Genomic DNA, 21,020 nt, shown 5'->3' with positions numbered 1-21,020 from the left:
TCGCTCGCACCCTTTCCCCAAGTTGCCATGTGAACACTTTACTCACTTTACCAATATACCACAAAAATGTAAGAATCTTGGGCGCAATGTTTGGCGAGTTGGGAACCAAAAGCTATTCCTTATCAGGCTGTGGTGCTAAATGCCAACTACGTTTCATGTGCCCTGGTAATGACTGACCAAAAATTGCTGGAAAAGAAAATTCTGACAAAACTGGTCACAACTGCTTTTCAGTAAATCACTACATGCCTAAAATATTGTTCCATTTCCCAATAGCTTTTAAAACACCATTTGCAAAGTAATTGCCAGTTCTGTACTGTTCAAGTAGCCTTGGGATTCAGGAAGATCATTAATTAATTTATTGACACCCATTTACGTTAAAATATATTTTATTGGCATGCAAGAGTTTTGCCATCACTCCTGAAAACCAGTATGAAAAATAGCCTCCTCCTACCCCTCATTAAATTGCTGTGGCACAATAAGGTAAAGGTAAATGAATTAAACACATCCAAAACACATTTTCTGATTAAATATTAAAGTACCTGTATTGTTAAACCTTCTGAGTACAATTTTACCTTCACATATAAAAAGGCCAAATATAAAAAATGAGGTTGTTTTGAAGCATACAAATCTGGTGCAGCTAGTCCAAATATTACTTCTACAGTCAAGTTGGCGATAATCTAATATAGTGACCAGTAGCACTGTAAGTGGGAACAGGAATTTTGTGTCATTTAATTTTCCAGGTGTGGTTTGGCAGTGAATTCCAAAAAAAAAAAAAACAATTACACATACACATGTACATAAAACATACTAAGTAAAAATTGCACTTTTGTATGTATTTATACTTGGCTTATAAATGTTGGAGCAAACTCCATTACATCCTCAAGAGTCCTAACCTTCAGGTTTCATTTTGTTGGCATCAAGTTGTTGTGAAAAGTAACTTATAGGGAGAGGTGACAGCCGCTTCACCTTCTTCTTGCTGCGGGGCAAATTGTGTGGGATCACTGGTTAAGTACTCTCTAATACATGAATTACTTCACTCAGTCTGTAAGTGCTGATGTAATTGAAAACCAGCAGCATATTTCTGTCCGCTCCTGTCATTGTCCGTCTCTCGTCACTTTTGTTTGGCTGCAGGGCAATTCTCTAAGTCCAGTCCAGAGATGAACGTTCAGGGTCTGTCACTGAAAGCTACCATTGCAAGGATTACAACAACGACAGTTAGACCTGAGTCATACGCACAGATTCACCCCACTCAAAAGACCCTCTATGTGGGTAGCCTGGCACGAAGGCCAACGCCTGCATTTCCCTGCCTTCCTGACTCGTGCCTTTGTTACATGGTTTTTCTCCACCAGGCTTTCCTGATCAGACTGCTTAGGCAGAGCAGCAACGGTATGCAGAAGCGTCTTAGCCCGCTGGACAATAGAGGGTAAACACATGATGATAAGGCAAGGATTTCTTACAAACATCCAAAATGGAGAGTCAGGGGGGAGAGGGCCCACATATTTAAATCAAGTAAGCCGTCATTGCAGCCTCATCTAACCAGCATGGATTCTCACAATTGTGAATAAAGAGAAATGTCTCCGCATCACTAACAGGAAAAACAAGGCCATCAAAAAACAAAAAATGGTATTCAAGTCACATCCCTCAACCAGAGGCTTGTGGTGGATGCGGAGATAACTCGTTTACTAGGAGAAGAAAACAACCTTGTCAACCAAAATCTCAAACCATTACATCACTGATAATGCTTGGTCTCTTTTGCTCTTAGTGGAATAAATTAACACCGACAGAGATGATTTAACATGTGGATGTTCTCAGTGGAGCACCACAAATCTGCCAGCTAAATCAAAATTCACTGGGGGAAGGACTAACCTTTTATGGCATTACATTGGAAATACTTGGGCATTCCATATATCGCTACATACCGAGTATGAGTAGTGTCGATTAACACAGACATCTATTATGATGAGTGTCTTTATACATCAATATGAGATAAGAGAATCTATTAAATCAAAAATATAGAGCATATCTGCACTGGAATCTGAAAAAGCAACATAAAACATGCATCTTTTCTTTCAGAAATGAATACTTTTGCAGTGAGGAGAACATGTGGTTAGACATGCATCCTACTCAGGAAATGCCATAAGTGGAGCTCATGTGGATGTTTCAGCAGAGGGCTCCAGTCATAAGTGCTCACTTCTGGCTTTATGTGTTTACTGATAAGCAGCTACCGTAGGCCAGTTCCATGACGGTATCCGTTTCCCCATTCTTTCCAAAGCATAGAGAAATAAATGACTGTCTGTGTTAATCGACACAATGGTTCGGATACGCTGCTCAGCTAACACATGAACAGAGCACAGGTGAGCAGGCATTAGTCTGTCTGAAACAGCTTAGAAAAGACACATGATTTGAGAAGCTTCACATTGGGGTTGTTGGCAACATCAGGGTAGAGCTGATTGAAAATCTACTCAGCTACTTAAGAAAAAATAATGAATGAGAAGAGCATGCCCAGAAGCCCCAAAGAGTATTAAGGCTTTACATTCCTGATTTTGAGGACTGGACTTAGTAGCACGGTGTGATTCTGAAGGCACATTGCTGTCAGTTCTTCCCACTAGCACACATACCCTATATTTGGGGATCAAATACTTAAAGAAATAAAAAAAATGGCAACATCATTCAATAGTGGCCAAGTTAGACCTTTGCAAAATAGCAACTGGCCAACTACAAGGTATTTGCTTGGGTATGGAAGTGTGAGTTGACTTAAAAGTCTGGAAGATGGCTATAATGCAAATTACTTCACTTTGGCAATGGCAAAACAATAATTCCACAGGACACTGTGTCAACAAAACATAATCGATCTTCAGAGAGAGGGGTGGATCAAAGGGGAAAAGGCATTAGAAGTTCAGCGAGTTCCAGGCACACATGGACCCCTTTTCCGGTTCTGTCTAGTGGTACGAGTTTGGTTTGGTGCACGGAGAGGCCTTTTCCCATCATGTCCTCCTTAACCGTCCAGTCTTTATGGTCCAAATGGACAGACACACACATCCACAACCAAAGGCATCCTCATCATCATCATCATCATCATCATCATCCTTTCATCCTTCACATACACTCCTCCATTCCTTACAGACACGGACATCAGGTCACTCACTCACACGCCAGTCATAACAGCACACACTTCTTGGTGTTCTTCTTGGTCACCGGGTAGAGCACAGCGCGGACCGCCTCTGCAAACACCTCTCGCACACCCTCCTGGAGGAGAGCGGAGCACTCCAGGTACTTGACCGCGCCAATGTGCCTGGCCAGGGCGGTGCCCTGCTGCGGGGTGGTGGGGGCCAGGCCCTGCTCCTTCAGCTTCTCCACCGCCTCGCGGTCTGAACGCAGGTCGCGCTTGGTGCCCACCAGCAGCACGGGCACCCCGGGACAGTGGTGGGACACCTCGGGGTGCCACTTGTGCCGGACGTTGGCGTGGGACGAGGGGCTTCCGATGGAAAAGCAGATGATGAAGACGTGCGTCTGCGGGTAGGAGAGTGTGCGGAGACGGTCGTACTCCTCCTGGCCCGCAGTGTCCCACAGGTTCAGGCTGACTGCGCGGCCATCCACGCTGGCTTGTGTGCTGTAGTTGTCAAACACCGTGGGGATGTACTCCTCGGGGAAGGCATTTGTCGTGTAGGAGATGAGAAGGCATGTTTTGCCTACTGCACCGTCACCCACCACCACACACTTTATGGTCTGCATAATGCCGTCATCCAAGTGTGACGCTGCCTAGGGCACCTGTAAATAAGGACAACCTGTTAAAACAGCCATCATGGTCCCTAAATAAGAAGGCCTAAATAAGTTTGTGTGTTGTCCACATTTTACCCTACTTCAGTGTAACAGGGAGGCACTATAGAAATAGAACAATAAAAAACATAGGAAAAATGTAATAGTCCACCAATATTATACATTTTCACAGAATTTCTAGAAACAGCTCTACTCAAATATTCATGTAATGCTGGTAGCATTTACAAATCTGAAAAGGTTGCAACACTGCCTGAAAATGTTCATGCAACTGACTATTTTGGTCAGATTAAATGCAGGAACTAACCTATTTTCTCTCGCCGCTACGTTCCAAAGATTGAGATCACAACTGGCCAGATGGCAATTAGGTCAACAGCTAGCAAAATCATACTGGCTTAACTTGATTTACTTTGCCTCAAGCTTACCATAAACTTGGTATGGTATGGGTAGATGTAGTGGTAGATAAAATTCCAATCACAAATGGGCAGGCAATTAATTAACAATCACATGACATACAGAAACTACACTTGAAGTGGTCAGTGCACCTCTATCTGAAAGCAAAGAAAACTGAGTGGCCAGCCGAAAACATAAGCAAATCACAGCTCGCTAAGTGGTTAGGGAGGTGGCGCAAGTTAGGTATCGGGCTAACCTAACAAGCTATCTGACCAAGCAACTTTACGAAAACAGCAACTTTACCAACACGAACATTCAAATAAACTTTGTAAAGAGAGACAATCGTTAATCAGCTGTGTAAAATAAATAATGCTCGTGGAAATTAGTTCCAAATAATTGTACTGTTGGCTAACGTTAGTTTGCTTTGATTAACGTTAACGTTATGGTTTCTTTCCAACAATGAATATCATAACGTTAACGGCTACCATTAATGTTCATAAGTTACAGTGCATAATTACCACAATGAGCTGAAAGGAAAGTGATTCCCGACTGTCACTGAATTTTCCTAAGGAGATTAAACTACCTAGACAGCTAAACTACCCAGGAGGCTGGCATAATCGTAAATATTAGCTAGCAGGAATCCTTTGCTGGGAAGTTTGTGTGGAACACCCAAAGATGATGCTAACAAGCTAATGGTAGCCTAGCTAATTAGCTCTTTGCTTTCTGAGTGTTACAGTTGTTCCAGTACACTCACAACAACTTAAAATGTATGATACTTACAAATGCAAACGTTTGCATGACACAATTAAGTAATCCAATCACAATTAAATAAGTACAAAAGAAACAACTGGATAAAGAAGGCAAATCAACTCACCGCCTTTCACAGGAATCGCGCCCTCCCTCGATATCAGAAATATAGTTACATCCGGGGAACTTCCCTCTTCAGAACACACCCATTCATAATGGGTGCTGGAAAATGTAGTTTCGACAGTTCCAGAGCTGGACAGCTGATTATTATAGAGCATTGTTTCATAACAACTTATTAAGACACCGACAAAAGTCTATATTCTAGAGGGGAATGTGGAAAGAAATAGGCTACATTATGTTTTGCCATTTTATGATGGGAAAATGTGCTTAGGTTTTTTTTTTTTTTCTTAGCTTAGTCCTACTATACTATTCGAGACTTATTTTCATAATAAAGTTTAAATGAATGAGTAACACCCGGTGATCACAATAAAGTAAATTCTTTGTAAGGGAGTGTGGCCTACTCAAATCAAATAATCACAGTCATCATGTCAACAAATAAAAAATGGACCTCATAGGCTATTTGGTGTTGCTCGGGCCTACTAAAGAAATAAAGAATGTGGTAATCCAACTTTAGGGGGGAAAAAATATTAGGCTAATTCTTGCCTGTATTTTCTGCATTGTTCTGAATAAGCATTCTGATAAACTTTTAATTACAACTCTTTATGCCCATATTATAGCATGTCAATAATAATGTTTGTTTCCAATTTAGTGAACAGGTCTACAGAGAATGCCATCTCAAACCTCATGCACACCACCTTAACTCACCTGGAGGAGGGGAATGGGAATTATGTGAGGATGCTGTTCATTGACTTTAGTTCAGCATTCAACACGATAGTACCTCTCACCTTGGTCACAAAGATGAAGGCATTAGGACTGAACACCACCCTGTGTCACTGGATATTTGACTTTCTCACCAACCATTCACAAGAGTGAGGGGTCTGACATCTGACACATTAACCATCAGCACTGGTGTTCCCTAAGGCTGTGTTTTAAGTCCACTGCTGTACAACATCTACACACATGACTGCAAAGCCAACAGTAGTCATACCTCCATCATCAAGTTTGCAGATGACACAGTGATCTTGGGCCTGATTAGTAACAACAATGAACAGCTCTACTTGGATCAGGTTGATGAGGTGGCACAGTGGTGTCAATCTAACAGCTTGACACTGAATGTCAATAAAACCAAGGAAATGGTAGTGGATTACAGAAGGCTGCAGCAGAACTACAGTTACACCCCACTAATGATCAGCAGGCAACCTGTAGAGATAGTCACAAGTTTTAAATACCTTGGTGTCCACATTACTGAAGACCACCCTTTTAGTGGTTTATTAATGCAGAAGTGCATGCTGTGTATTAATAGACATTTTGCATAGGCCTATGTACGATAAACCTAATATTTAGGCCACACTGGGTAATCATTTGGTTAGGAGTGACCTCAAATGCCACACCAAATAAAGTGGATTAAGCCTGATTCCATTTCCACTAACGTTTGTTACTGATAACAAAACTGAGCAGAATCCAAATACTAAAACATCAATTTCCAAAGTCCATGTTCCAGATGACACGGGTGTTTTGGGGGACTAGTTTAGCTGCATTGGGAAATATCCAGCATAGGTATCTGAGTTGTGAGTTGTTTACTTTGCAAATCTTGCAAATGTCAGCAATACATCCCCCATCCTGTTACCTGCAACTGGACTGTTCATTACATGACAACCCTTTCTTGTCTCATGAGAGTCACAAACCTCAACCTTTCAAAACAAATCAAACATCTGTGGGTCTATCACACATTCAGAGAGGTATGTGTGTTTGTGTGTGTGTGTACGTGTAGGGCCCAAATTATAAAATGCTGGAATTTTGCAAGTTTTGAGTGTGCACCTATTGGTGCCAAAATAACAGACAAGTCTGGAGCCAATGGTTACATTCTTTATTTTTAATAACCATATCTTTGTCAAATATGTCAAAATAAATGTAGAAATAACTTTTCTGTGTACTTCTTGAAGACATTCACCTCAGCCATCTTCATTTGCTAAATTCTACTGCACACCACAAAGCAACATTTCCAATAACAACTTCTCAGCTACCTTCTTTATCCCCTTTATTCCTTTCCTGCAGTTTTCCTGTTCTCCACCCAGTTTGATAGGCGTTAAACTCTCCTCCCAATCTCTTCCACCATCTCCTACTTCCCGAGGCTTCCTGAACAACGGTTCTAGTTTCTGATCTTTTGTGGCTGCTCCATAAAACACAACTCAACACATCTCACTTCAAAAGCAACACTTGGAGCAAGTCCATTGTGTTGTCTACTTCACATTGCTCTCTCTCACTCAAGTATAAGCTGACAATACATGTTTTCCAATCTCATTTACAATGTTGATTATAGTAAGATGGTCACCACACACATATTCCAGATAGTTTCCAACATGATATCCACCATTTTTATTTGAAATTCTTAACTTTTGTTGTTTAGGTTCCTGAGATTTATTTTTATCTCAAACTTTTAAAATGATTTGAAATTTGTGAACACCACCATACACACACATACAAAAAACAAGGCCAAGAGTCAACTATTTTAAATCAGGAGGAGGTAGTGTTGTTCACCAAGCCCTCCAATAAAATTAAGAAAGTTCTTACTGTTATGCATGTTTTGAATCTGACAGGGTTCTAAATCTGTGAATGTTTTCTCCTTCAACAGTATGATTTGAGGTCAGCTTTGGGTGTGTAAAGACATGTTGCTCCTGACCTTTACGTAAACAAAGTATTCTCAGCACAGCACATGTGACATGCTGTTCCAGTCAATTAGAAAGTAGAGAAGAGAATGTGCTGAAGCACAGACTCCCTCAGTTTCACATCTTCCGGGTCTGCGAAATGTCCCGGGCAGGCACAGGTGTGGGTAAGCGGGATCCTAAGCTCTTGGTGGGGGTCGAGCTGCGGCTTCTGTCCCACTTGGCTGCGGTGGCGGCCGTGATGACGGCAGAGCGCAGCGCCCGCGCTGTGGTAAACATAGAGCTCTGAAACATGCGAGGGATACAGTTCCCGTGTGTAAAGGTCATCGGCGTCGCTGGGAGTCTGGATATGGCTGTGGAGGGGCCTCCCAATGCTTCCATGTCGTCACTGGGGCTCAAGGTCTTGTCTTCTGTCGTACACTTAGCTTTGTCCTTCTTGTCTTTGTCCTTCTCTTTCTTCTCCCCCTGCTTGTCTTTCTTCTCGATCTCTCTCTCTTTGCTCTTCTCCCTCTCTTTCTCCTTGCTCCTCTCTCGGTCTGGCTTTGCCTTCTCCAGCAGACGGCGCAGTGGGTTGTTGGCCTTGCCTCTACCTCTGTCCTCCGGCTCAGTCTTCTGGACAGCACACAGGTGACTGGGCTGCTTGCTCATCTGGCTGGCATTCTTATTCGCATGGGTGATTCCCCACCTCCTGGGCAGGCTTCCTCTCTGGACTCTGCTGGCAGCTGCTGTGACTGCAGCCCCAGGTGGTTGTGCTGGTTGTGCCACTTGTGCCACCTGTGCCACCTGCGCCACCTCCTCCTCCATCTCCTTCTCCTCCCTCTTCTGTGGGCACCTGCTGAGAGGTGGTGTTCTGGGCGGGGGCAGGGTCATGCTCCTGTAGGAGTGCAGGCCTCTTACCAGAGTGTGGGTCTCCCCGACCTTAGGACGTGAGCGCACCATAGCCTGAAGCCTCGGCCGGGGAACGCCCGAGGAAGGCTGTCTGATTTGGGCTAAGGCTCGCGCGGTCTCTGCCTCCCTTGAGGTGGTTCTCTGGTCATCTGTGTCGGACAGGAGTAGTGCGGTCAGCTCCATGTGCTTCCGTTGTTGGTCCGCCTCTGCCTCCTCTGAGTCCTGTTCGGCGAGGCTGCGCAAGGCGGGCCGTGGCTGGGAGGCGGCTCCTGGCCGGGAGCCAACACCTGGCCGAGAGCCGGGGCCTGCCCGCGCGCGGCGGTAGTGGAAGGGGTGGCACAGGTCCTTCAACAGAGTCGTCTCCAGGGTAGCAGCCAGCTCGTTTGCTTCCTCTTCCCACTCGGCCTCCAGGGCAGTGCAGGAGGCGATGGAGCGCCGTTTCCCGGCTCGGACCTTCGCTCTCGCCATCTCTGCTCTCTCCCGCTCAACACGCCTCTCCTCCAGCTGCTCGCGCATCTTATTCTCCTGGGAGTAGCAAAGGTGGAAACAAAAACAGACCATTTTATTTGTGTTGCGAATAAATACAACAGTCAGAAGCAAAACAGTGACAAAGTGTGTACCCAAAGTACCTGCACAGTAATAAAATCTGAACAAAGACAGCACAAATATACGCACACAAAGAACACAAATATGCATTCAAATGAAACCATAAAACACACTTTTAATCGTAAGTACTATTCACCTGCACAGCTCTATGAAAACGCAGTTGGAAGGAATGAAAGATGCTGCAGGCCTCCTCCAGTTTAAAGGTCATCTCGTCCTCACAGAAGAAGTCCAGCAGGGTTTGCCGAGCGCTGAGCATAGCCTTCACTTCCTCCTCAGCCTCCTTCAGCTTCTCCTCCGCTCCCTGCAGTCAGAGGAGAGAGCAGTTTTCACTCAGAGCCAAAAACATCTAACACTTGAAATGCCACTGCTGGGGTTTTGGGAGGTAATGGGAGCACAATTGGCTAAAACATGACAGGCACTTACTTTTCTGGGTGACTGAGTTCAATTATATTGATAGATAGATGGCTTACTCTTATTGACTTGAATGTGAAAGCCTGAAAGGCTACTCTCCATGCAGCCTGTCCTATATCTAGACCAATTCTCACTTGAACTCTGACTCTTTTTCGATTTTCGATTTCCAAGGGCCCTTACCATGGGTACAACAAACTGTAAATCCTGTCGGATTTACTTGTCAATGAAGGCTTTTGGTGCTTTCTATTTGTCTTGTAAATCATAACATCACAACATGTACGAATGAGTGGCTATAGGAACGTGTTTCTCTCGAGCCACGAGGGGCATTAGCAGGAGGCTAGTCATTGTTATTGTTTTGTGCTACATGTAGCCTTTAGCTAAACGGCTGGAAAACAAATTGTTACATTATATTGCAGGCACAGCAAAACCGTGCAATGCATGAATTGGCGACCGGATTGAAGCAGCAATGTAATCTAGTGTGTAAGAGCATTACATCAACATTAACATGACCAACACAGTACATATGCAAAAAAAATACATGTCATCTCATCTCAACTATGGGCGCAGCCATGTTTGTTGTAAGGTCATACGTTCACCTCGGGGTACCCTCAAGTACTCCGAGGTAAAGTGGGCGTGCCTGCCCAAAATGCCGCAAGAAAGCTGGGTAATTTACACTTTCCAACTCGGGCGGCGGATTTACGAGACATTTACGAGACATCTCGAAAGCACGGTTTATGTGCAGTTGTTTGTTCTGTTAAACAAAAATAAACGGCTCTAGTTGTTCAATGATGACACGATCAGCATCAGCCAGTGGTTGTTTACAAAAGTACTTCTGTGGCGCTCCTCTGTCTGTCATCATGCAAAGTCCGCCCTATATCAGATTAACAATTGTGATTGGCCCCGCAACCTTCGACTGGGTGGAAATCTGCTTGAATAGGAGAGGCAAAATGGATATGCCAGAGCCAATTAAATGAGCTCTTAGATCCATTTAGTTCTCAGGCTTCTCTGGGTTTTTTCCAACCCTACTGGCAAACTGATCCCTAAATATAACCTTCCATACGAAGCCTGTACCACCCTGAATGGACCACCAAAGAGCCTGGCTCATTGGGATGGGAGTGCATACTGAATGATAGTTATGCACGTCACTCCACTATAAAACCCTTTGGTATGTTTGGTGAGGGTAGATATTGTAGTTCAAGTACCTGCAGAAAAAGTTTATTCTGCTGCTGCAGATCAACCTCGATCTGAGTGGCACCTTGAAGAGCAACAACCCGCTTCCGCAACTGGGAGAGGTCCTCTGTCACTACATCCTGAGACAGTCTGGTGGAAAAGACATAAGCATTATAAACATAAAAAACACACAAACATAAAATCACACACACACACACACAGTACAATATGTGTAGCCATCTACCATATCCATATACCTTGCAGCTGGTTCCACATGGCTGATCTTGTGTTGAAATGACAGTAGGCATGGATCTTTCTTTGTGGCTTCCTGTAACAGAAAAAAAACAGTCACAAATCAACAATTAACATCATATCACAGTCAGTCACAATCAGTAATTTCCCTGCATAATGCAACACTTTTGACATAATGTAGTTGTTATGAAATGCTAATGAAAAACCATTGATTAAATTTATAATCAATCAAATGTTAGATGTGTTTTTTTGCAAAGGGATTAACAACATATGAATGTGTTGATTATGTAAATGTAAAATCATTCACATTTACATAATCAACGTAATTGTAAATGTAAATTTACAACATATGGATGTATTGATTACGCTTATGTAACACATGACAGAAAAGTAACTATTTTACCATAGCTACAAAGTGCAGCAGGTTCATTCCTGGTTTGTTGGTTTTGGTCTCAGCCAACTTGAGAAGTGAGACGATATGGAACCCAGCAGCATTGCCAGCGTAACCTCCCTAACAGTGATGAAAACGAAGGAAGGAGATAATTATTAGGCCAGTATAATTAGACATTAATCACTGTTCAATTACATGAGCAAACTGAATTACAATGAAGGGAAATGGGGGGGGGGGTGTTCTATGGACTCACTGCATTGATGTAATTTCCAGCTTTAAGAACGAGTCGTAGAATAGAGTGCAACTCAGCACAGTTCATCAGCTCTGAGAGAGAGAGGGGGGGAGGGGAACAAACCATCAATGTCCGTCTGCAGTCTTTAAGTTCAATCCTCAAACTATTACTGATAGTAAACATCACATCACCACACAGAAGAGAAGTCCACCATCATGAGACTTTTAATTGTCCTTTAATCCGCAGCTGCTAAGTACTGACCTGTTGCTGCTTTCACCAAACACTGGGCTGAGTTGCAGACAGAGCTCATGGCGGGGTCAAAGTCCTCCTTCAGAATCATAGCCTCAAGACGCAAGCGGAAGCTGTAGGGTATGGTTTTTGGAAAGCATTTAGAGTGAGGGAGAAACAGACAGACCTCACATCAGTACATCTTCATTGGCATGCCCGCGGAGGTGGAAGTGAATCCACAAAATATGGTTAAAACGGACGGGACAGAGGCATGCACACTGCAAGATGCTCATTGATTGACCCCTATCAGCTCTCATAACATGTTGTGTTAACGGCTAAAGTTCAAAATACAGTAGGGGACACCAGACAAGCTGTGACTGATCAAGCACGTCAGGAAATGTGAAAGTGAGTGAGCTTCTGCTGATGTGGTTGCTTTTAATATTCAGATAAGAGAATCAAACAGTGCATGATTATCATGTGGCGAATGGCATAGCCACCATTTTGCAGTACCTGGGAACCCCAATCAGAAGTAGCAAGAAGAAGTCTGGCTGCTCCAGTTGGCTGTGATGTCCTTGAAATGCCCTGAACCGTTTTTCCTAAACACAAGCACAATTTTAGTAAAACATTCCTCATTCAAATAACACACAACACATTGCCTCAAAATGTCATCACCTCTTTGCCTGCCCATATGGCTCTTGGCAGCATACCTATACGAATAGTTCAGTCCACCCCACGTCTGGAGAGGCATGGGAGGAAGGATATGGGATGGGACTTCCATTCCACACACAGTCATGACACATACCTCCTCTGTGTCCGGCAGCAGTTTGCAGAGCTCATTCAGTTTCTCACTCCCGTAGCGGTCACCCCGGCCCTGTCTGACATCCTCTATGATCTCCTGGACGGTGCTTCAGGTCAGAGAGGAAGAACACACACCGTAAACACTCAGACCTGCATTACATAAGACAAAATATAAACAAGCTGTGAAGGAAAAGGTGACCCCACTGACCTTTTGAAATGTCGCAGAAATATCCCGATGTTCAAGCTGCGCTTTCCATCCAGGATTGATACCTACAAAAACAATGACAGAAATGAGTAATGGCCCAGAAGAGAAACAAGCCATAGAAATCCAAGTTAATATCAGAAGCCTATTTTGAGCTGCACAATTGTGGTCATTGTAAAAAGTACAAAGCTGCTATCAGTACAGTATATCTCCATTCATATTTAGTTTGCAGTGTTTCCCATAGCTTACAGACCCGCTCTGGTATGCTCTGGGAGGTCGTAAGAGCCTGGGGACTTCCGATCTGGATCCTGTTGCCCTTCCACACTGGATGGCTCGCCTTCTGTCCAAAGAGTTCGTCCAGGGAGGACATGTCGATGCGGAACTCGTCCGAGCCAGTCCACACACTCCGGCGTCCCATCACTCGTTCCCTCGGGATCTGGTCCCAGTTCAGCTTCCGTAGTTTGGGACATGTTGGCGAATCGATGGAAGACAATGGGGAAAGTAGGGGAGGAGGAGGAGGAGGAGGAGGAGGAATAGGAGGAAGAGCTGGCATCTGATCCATCTAATATACTCTGGATTCAGATACTGTAGGAGCTGGAAGTAAACACAGAGGTCTGATGTCCTGTTTTTGTACTTGGAATAAGGTCCACCCCTCTTAGCCCACAGCTACTATCAGCCTTGTCCAGTTTACTGGGTTTCTGGGAAGAAATGAATAACATTTTCACATTCAGATTTACAGTCTTGGTGCATCTGTCCTAACAACAGAACTATGTGATTAAATAGAATACAGTCACCAAAACGCATGTCGAAACAAATATTTAACAGCTGCAGATAGGCGCAGATGTTTGCTGACATGAAAAATAAATTGATGCTATCCACTAAGATAGAAACTAAATTGATTATTACGTTGTTAAAATAGTTTTGTTAACATTCTGTAGTTCTATTTAGAGTACTTTTGATGAAGAATTCCTGTCAAGCCCTCTGCTATGCACTTCCAAACAAAAGGGTCTGGCACTTGCGCTTCAGCATTCACGACTCATACTGAGCGATTTTCCCCAACATAATTTAGACTAAGAATATATTGAATTTTGACATTAAAAAGCTAACCCCTACAACCCAAAGGTGAAGCAGAAGGAGACATAGTGAGAAATACCTTGTGCAATAATTCACTATACTAAACAGAAAGAAGACGCAGTATAATCGCAATCAACAACTCTTCAAATGTTGCAATAGTTTTAAGTCTGTCGCAGGTGTAGTAAAACAATATCTAGCTTAGTATAGTAAGAAAGGATTTTCCCAATGTCTGACTTACATCGTAATCGTCATATTTCAGAAACTACTTACACGGTTTTCACGGGCAACGGATGGATGACTCTGCTTACAAATCCATGTGGATTGGGGGTGATGGGTTTCGTCAGTGAATCCCATCATCCCTGTGTGTGTTCAACAGGACATCAACATTCAGTGTCTCCTTTAACGTACTGTCTGTCTGTCTGTGTTAAAACTCCCAGATAGCTGTGCGCTGTCACGCCTGTCTGAAACCTTCCCCGCCCAGAGATGACTGCCCTCACATGTCCAAGGGGCCGATACCTGGATTTTAAATACATATTTAACACTCATGACACATGGTTCACATGACACACGAGTCTGCTACCTAAAAGTTTATATCGAAATGCAGTAGCCTAATTGTTATTCAAGTGGCTATCCAACAGTCAGTCAAGTAAACCGTCTATAAGCCTATAACAGGCTTGCAAGCCATGAGAAAATTGTAAATGTATGTAGGCCTATAGGCTATGGTAAATTATATACAGTAGGCTATAGGAGAACGCGTGCCAATAAAGGCCTTTTTTGTAAATCTAGGCTACACAAATCAAGTAGGCTACCACTCTCTGTCTGAAATATGGTGTCAGACCTTTTTCTTTCTTACTTTGGAAGTGGGGAATTTTCCAGACCCACCTGACCCATCAACTCGGCAAAATGGTAGCCTAATGTTAAAAAAAAATGTTCCACGTTGCATTTCCTGCCTTGGTCCATGCTATTTTAATTCATATGTCGGACTGTTTATGACTCCTATGTTTGTGCGTGGCTATTTTGTTTTGAATCTATGATCAAAAGGCATTATTAAAGATGACAAATAATAATAGCAATAATTTCCTCCTGTTCATCGCGCCCCACCTGACATGTCTCTATCCCCCAGTGGGGTCCGCCCCTATTTTTTACAGTCTATGGGTCCGCCCCACACTTTGAGAACAACTAAGTTAGAGCAACATAGGCCGACCACGATATGAAACAATTTGAAAGGACACAAAAACCCAGAGGTGGGAGTAAGTCACACATGTGCAAGACACAAGCAAGTCTCGAGCCTTAACCTGCAAGTCTCAAGCAAGTCCAAGTCATTTTTTGTGACAGTCAAGCAAGTCAAGTCAAGTCATACCTTGGGTCAAGCAAGTCAAATCAAGTCATAGCCAAATCATTGAAATTCATGATGATTTACCCATGTTTTCATTTTAAAATAAGCTACAATAGGCTAGTTATGAACTGCTGGAGTTTTATTTGTAACAAACAAATAGATATTGCATTCATTCAAGCCACATAGCCTACATCTGAACGGTTTAGAATAAGATGAAATGTATACGAATAAAAATAAATGTAGGAAATGTAAAAAAGGGTTTAGGACCGTCAATGCTATATCATATTAAACATAAGCCTAACATGTGAAATAAACTTCTTTTCTATGCTGATTGCTGGCAGTTAGCTAGGCCTACTTACTGTAGCCTACTACTAACTAGGCTGTAACGTATGGAACAGGGACGTGTTTAAGAGGGAGGGAGAAAGAGAGGCGCTTAGGCTACTTTAGGTTACATTGGCAACATTTTCGCTATATATCGATTATCGAAATGTTTCACTTTGCCATTTCACACATTTTAACCTAATATGGCGTTAACTAAAAAGCATAATAGATTCAAAGCCAACTCTTAACATGCCTCAAATTTGACGTTAGGTTTCTGACCTAACACTAACACTAACCTAACACTAACTTCGGATAAAAAACAATGTGGTGATGGTTATGTCGCTATTTTGCACACTTGCAGACTGCTGTTCATTTCTCCTTTGACTTGTCACATACATCATCTGTGTAGCCAAACATTATTATGTTTTGGTATAAACGTAGAGCCTTCCACATTTGCAAGTTAGCCTACCTCAGTCTGTCTCATTTGAGCTGGCACTTGCTGTTGGTCTGTCGCGTTGCGTCACTTGGTACAATGACAGGTTCGCTTGCGTGACGCATGCAACAGCACCTAAGCAGATGTTCTAAAATCGTAAATTTAACTCCTTAATATCTATGAAAAAAAAAAAAAGTCAAGTCATTTCAAGTCATTTGTCTCAAGTCTAAGTCAAGTCTCAAGTCATGAATAGCAAGTCAAAGTCAAGTCGAGTCTTTTATACATTTTGATCAAGCAAGTCTCAAGTCTTAAAAAATGTGACATCATGTGACTCGAGTCCCCCATGTCTGCAAAAACCTGCTTAACTAGCTCCGGTTTCGGTACAATGTGGAATTGTGACTTATAAATCATGCAGCTCGGATCAGCTGGATAGCATTTTCTTCACATTTTCAGACTATATGAAGAGGACTATCACACAAAATTTAACTGATCCGAATTACACATATGCGAGTTGCGCATGCAATTCCAAAACATCATCAGGTGCGCGTAAGTGCGCGCGCGCCCGCGTGAAGTGGGAGAGAGTGGGAGAAAGAATGCCAGGAAATACCAGGGAATAAACAGAATTAGGACATAACAATGAATGAAGAAACGTGTAGAATGAGCGTGCAGAGCCACTCACTCATGCTGTGTAACTATCGCATACACCGCAACGCATAGTTGAATACATACAGAGAGGGGGACAATTTCCATGAGTGGCTGCTTTAAATAGATACTAAGACAGATACTAGACAAACACCCGACATTCACAAGTAATTACTGACTATTCAGTAAACTCTCTGTATCACTGTGTGACCTGTGACATACGACTTTAAATGATCAAAAAGCTCAATGAATCAATCAATCACCTTTGAAGCAACAGCTGTAGCAAAGGTCTTTGTAGGAATGGTCACTATCATTTTAGAGGCCTGCTTGTCTGTCAAAAAATCATTAGGCCTATGCATTGTTGCTTCTTGGACTCCGTGAACATACTGTTTTCAGTAACTGTTTCTGATGTGTTTAGAGGTGTCACTTACACTATGAAAGTGGACAATTAGTTTGGATCGTGTAAAGTGACACTTTGTGAAAGCATTTTTGAAAGCATTTCTAAGAGAGTAGGCCTACTGCACCCATGCCATTTCAGACTAGTATACAGGAAACACAATGGCCCGGTTTCCTTCCTAACATTCCTAACACCCTTGTATTGAAGTGGTCAAATTTACACACACAACACACACACACACACACACACACACACACACACACACACACAGACACAACCTCCGCAGTACATGCATATATTTGTCAAACGGAGGTCCGACCCTTCAGGTGATTCAGATATACAGCTTTCCTGACAAAGCTATGCTCAGTTTGACAATGGGTGACAGACAATAGGTTAGACTGTGTGTTTAAAAGAAATATGAGATATATGATTACATAAAGAAATTGGAACTCATGCAGAACTCTGCTGCTAGATTTCTAAGACCAAGAAGAGAGAGCACATCAACCCTGTTTTAGCTGAACTCCAGAAGCAAACAGAGAAGCTGCTTTTATCCATTATGCACCGAACCTATCAAACACCCTGCCTCTGTACATCAAACAGGCAAATTCTGTATTTAAAAAAGACCTGAAAACATACCTGTATATGAGAGCTTTTAGTTAACTTACTGTCTGTAACAGAAGCCTTAAAAGAAGCCAGGGCGACCGCTCGGTCATCAGTACTCATTCTGCTTGACTTATCGGCTGCCTTTGACACGGTTAATCACCGTATCCTTCTCTCTATACTCGCTGACATGGGAATCTCCGGTTCTGCTCTCTCCTGGTTTGAATCCTACCTCACAGGACGCTCGTTTAACGTATCATGGCTGGGTCAGCTATCCGCACCTCACCATCTCACCACAGGGGTCCCCCAGGGCTCAGTGCTGGGCCCCCTCCTCTTTGCTATCTACACCACCTCCTTGGGACAGATTATCCGTTCACACGGCTTCTCATACCACTGCTATGCAGACGACACACAGCTCTATCTGTCCTTTCCACCTGACGACCCCCTGGTTTCAGCACGGATCTCGGATTGCCTTTCAGACATAGCTACATGGATGAAGGCACACCACCTCCAGCTGAACCTCTCAAAGACTGAACTGCTGGTCATCCCAGCTAAACCTACCATACACCACGACATCAACATCAAATTTGACTCCCTGTCTGTTTCACCGACCAGGACTGCAAGAAATCTAGGAGTTGTTCTTGACAACCAACTAAACTTCTCAGATCATGTTGCCTCAGTCGCCCGGTCATGCCGTTTTGCACTCTACAACATACGGAAAATCAGGACTTACTTGACTCAAGATGCTACCCAACTTCTGGTTCAGGCAATAGTCATCTCACGACTCGACTACTGCAATGCCCTCCTGACAGGTCTCCCAGCCTGCGCAGTGAAACCACTTCAGATGATCCAGAACGCGGCGGCGCGCCTGGTCTACAACCAACCCAAAAGGGCACATGTTACCCCGCTGCTCATCCAGCTACACTGGCTACCTATGGTGGCCCGCATCAAATTCAAGTCTCTAACGCTTGCCTACAAAGTAGTCTCCGGTTCTGCTCCCACCTACTTGAATGCCCTCATACAGACTTACACTACCTCCAGACCGCTGCGCTCCTCTGACGAACGACGTCTAGCTCTACCACCGGTACGCTCAAGCCAATCCAAACTTTTCTCATCTGTTGTTCCTCGTTGGTGGAACACACTGCCAGTTCCTACAAGGGCAGGGACATCCTTTTCCACTTTCAAAAAACTCCTGAAGACCCAGCTCTTTAGAGAACATCTACTCTCATAGCAACACTTACAACAAGTCTTACTGATCCTAGCACTCACCAGCCGTTTTAAACTGACAAGTAACTGTTAAAAACAGCACTCACCGACGCACTTATTCTTACTGTACTCTAATGTTTTTTTAAACTGTCCTAAAATTGTGAGAATTGTTCCAAAACATACTGTTTACCATGTTGTTAGTCGCTTTGGTTAAAAAGCGTCAGCCAAATGTAATGTAATATATTTTTTTCACATTATTTTACATTCTACTGCTGTTATTTACAGGGTCTCCCTATTTTCACTGCATTAGTTGTATTGTATGTGTTGTTGTATCTATCTCCTTAACATCTGGTGAATTCTCATTTTTACTTCATTCTAAATATCTGATGCTTTATTTATTGGTTTGTTTGTTTGTTTGTTTGTTTGTATTATTACAATTTCCTCTATTATTGTGTTAAATGATCCAAATGTAAAGCACTTTGAGCTGCATTCTGTGTATGAAAGGTGCCATACAAGTAATGCTAATTATTATTATTATTATTATTATTATCATTATAACATTTAAAGAAGAATAATGAGGAGATAAAGAGCCGCAGATGTAGAAGATAAGAAGATAAGACATATTTGTCTGGACTAAATGTTATAATTGTAATGTTTATTTTAACAAGGACCCAACATCCAAACTGTTGAGGATAATGCAACTTGAAGATAAACCATACATTATACTTAGACACTTCTTTATGTACAAAAATGCAAGACATGTGATTGCAAAACAGGTCTGATGGAGAGTGTATGTCACAGCATCCTCCTGTGGTAACATAGGGAATTACAGTTAAAGGAAGTTTATTCGAGAATGACTGATTCATTCACATTTCATGATGGTTTCTAATATATTTTTGTGCATATGTTTTTGTAGAAAAGCTTACGGGCTATGCCCATTGGAAACACATGTAAAAACACACACACACACACACACACACACACACACACACATACACACACACACACACACACACACACACACACACACACACACACACACACACACACACACACACATTCCACCTTTACATGCATGTTGAACAGCCATATAGATCATCTAAACATGTGCATGACTGCACCAGTTCTGTTACATTTTTTAACATGCAGTTTAAACATAAACATTCACAGTAGATCGCTATGTTCTTTTTTAACAATGGCTTTTTCAACAATAGGAATGTATACTATCCACTGAACCTGATAAACCTAAAAAAAAAAAAAACCTGATAAGAACTATGAACTTGCCTTTTTAAAACCAGTGTAGTCATCATTTTGAAAGAGCAAGTCAGAAAGAAATGTCAGTTTTGGTCTCCGCTGTGTCAGATTAAACAGGCATTCCCATACACTGCTTCATAGAAGGGCACTGGCATCAATAATGAATTGAAACAAATATTAATTATTACGTAACAGTAAATAATGTTAACTGTAAAAATGATTAATTATTAACTGTGCAGTCTTGAGTGTCACTGCACTGGTAGCATCTTCTTGATGTCTGTTTTCTTGTAAAGAAATATTTCACAGTAAAAAAGATTCAGAATAAACATGCAAATGAACAAATGAAACCAGTCAATAGTTATTTGAGTGTAAGGAAACTGCGGAAAAAAATGTATGGTGCTTGTTATGTATAGTTTGTATATCTTGAATATAGCAAGGCTATTTTACTTAGGCCTACACTGTGTTTGACTTATTTACCAATAATAAGAATATAAAAATAGGAAGATAAAAGACATGATATGGCATGGCATATGAACAGCCTGCACATTGTATACATACTTTAGATGACCTACATACTTTTTAGGATGCCTTTTAGGTATATTACTCATTAGGGAGGCGGGGCTGCATTCTAGTATCTGGCAACACTGGATTCTCTCTGTTAGCAAAGAAATGCATTTCCCCATTACTGTGCCAGGAAAACACTCATAACTTCACCATGCTACTTCCCCATGGACACACTTACACATGAACACACACACACACACACACACGCGCACGCGCACACGCACACGCACACGCACACGCACACACACACACACACACACACACACACACACACACACACACACACACACACACAGAAGCGGGGTAGGGACTCTCACA

The 21,020-nt window shown here is 42.6% G+C and overlaps 2 protein-coding genes across 5 annotated transcripts; both read right to left on the bottom strand.

Annotated features, from left to right (window-relative positions):
• Positions 1–341: 341 nt before the first annotated feature.
• rhogc (ras homolog gene family, member Gc) lies at positions 342–5,111 on the bottom strand. Its single transcript, XM_048231888.1, has 2 exons — positions 5,042–5,111; positions 342–3,768 (listed from the first exon to the last, which is right to left on the bottom strand). The coding sequence occupies exon 2, from the start codon at positions 3,730–3,732 to the stop codon at positions 3,157–3,159; it is 576 nt and encodes a 191-aa protein (XP_048087845.1). The 5' UTR covers positions 3,733–3,768; positions 5,042–5,111; the 3' UTR covers positions 342–3,156.
• Positions 5,112–6,892: 1,781 nt separating this feature from the next.
• On the bottom strand, positions 6,893–18,434 carry LOC125286448 (inverted formin-2-like). Of its 4 annotated transcripts, none has more exons than XM_048231568.1 (13): positions 18,412–18,434; positions 14,220–14,465; positions 13,129–13,573; positions 12,882–12,943; positions 12,678–12,780; positions 12,386–12,471; positions 11,909–12,009; positions 11,669–11,739; positions 11,428–11,535; positions 11,030–11,100; positions 10,805–10,922; positions 9,328–9,492; positions 6,893–9,110 (listed from the first exon to the last, which is right to left on the bottom strand). In XM_048231568.1, the coding sequence occupies exons 3-13, from the start codon at positions 13,435–13,437 to the stop codon at positions 7,818–7,820; spliced, it is 2,487 nt and encodes an 828-aa protein (XP_048087525.1). In that variant the 5' UTR covers positions 13,438–13,573; positions 14,220–14,465; positions 18,412–18,434; the 3' UTR covers positions 6,893–7,817. The 4 variants fall into 4 exon arrangements, with proteins under 4 accessions (XP_048087525.1, XP_048087516.1, XP_048087510.1 ...); XM_048231559.1 differs by lacking the exon at positions 18,412–18,434 and adding an exon at positions 16,076–16,311; XM_048231553.1 differs by lacking the exon at positions 18,412–18,434 and having other exon boundaries at positions 14,220–15,296.
• Between the last annotated feature and the right edge of the window lie 2,586 nt (positions 18,435–21,020).

This window comes from Alosa alosa, chromosome 2 (genome assembly GCF_017589495.1).
Source record: "Alosa alosa isolate M-15738 ecotype Scorff River chromosome 2, AALO_Geno_1.1, whole genome shotgun sequence".
Taxonomy (NCBI): Eukaryota; Metazoa; Chordata; class Actinopteri; order Clupeiformes; family Clupeidae; genus Alosa; species Alosa alosa.
This window is presented reverse-complemented; position numbering and strand designations above follow the sequence as displayed.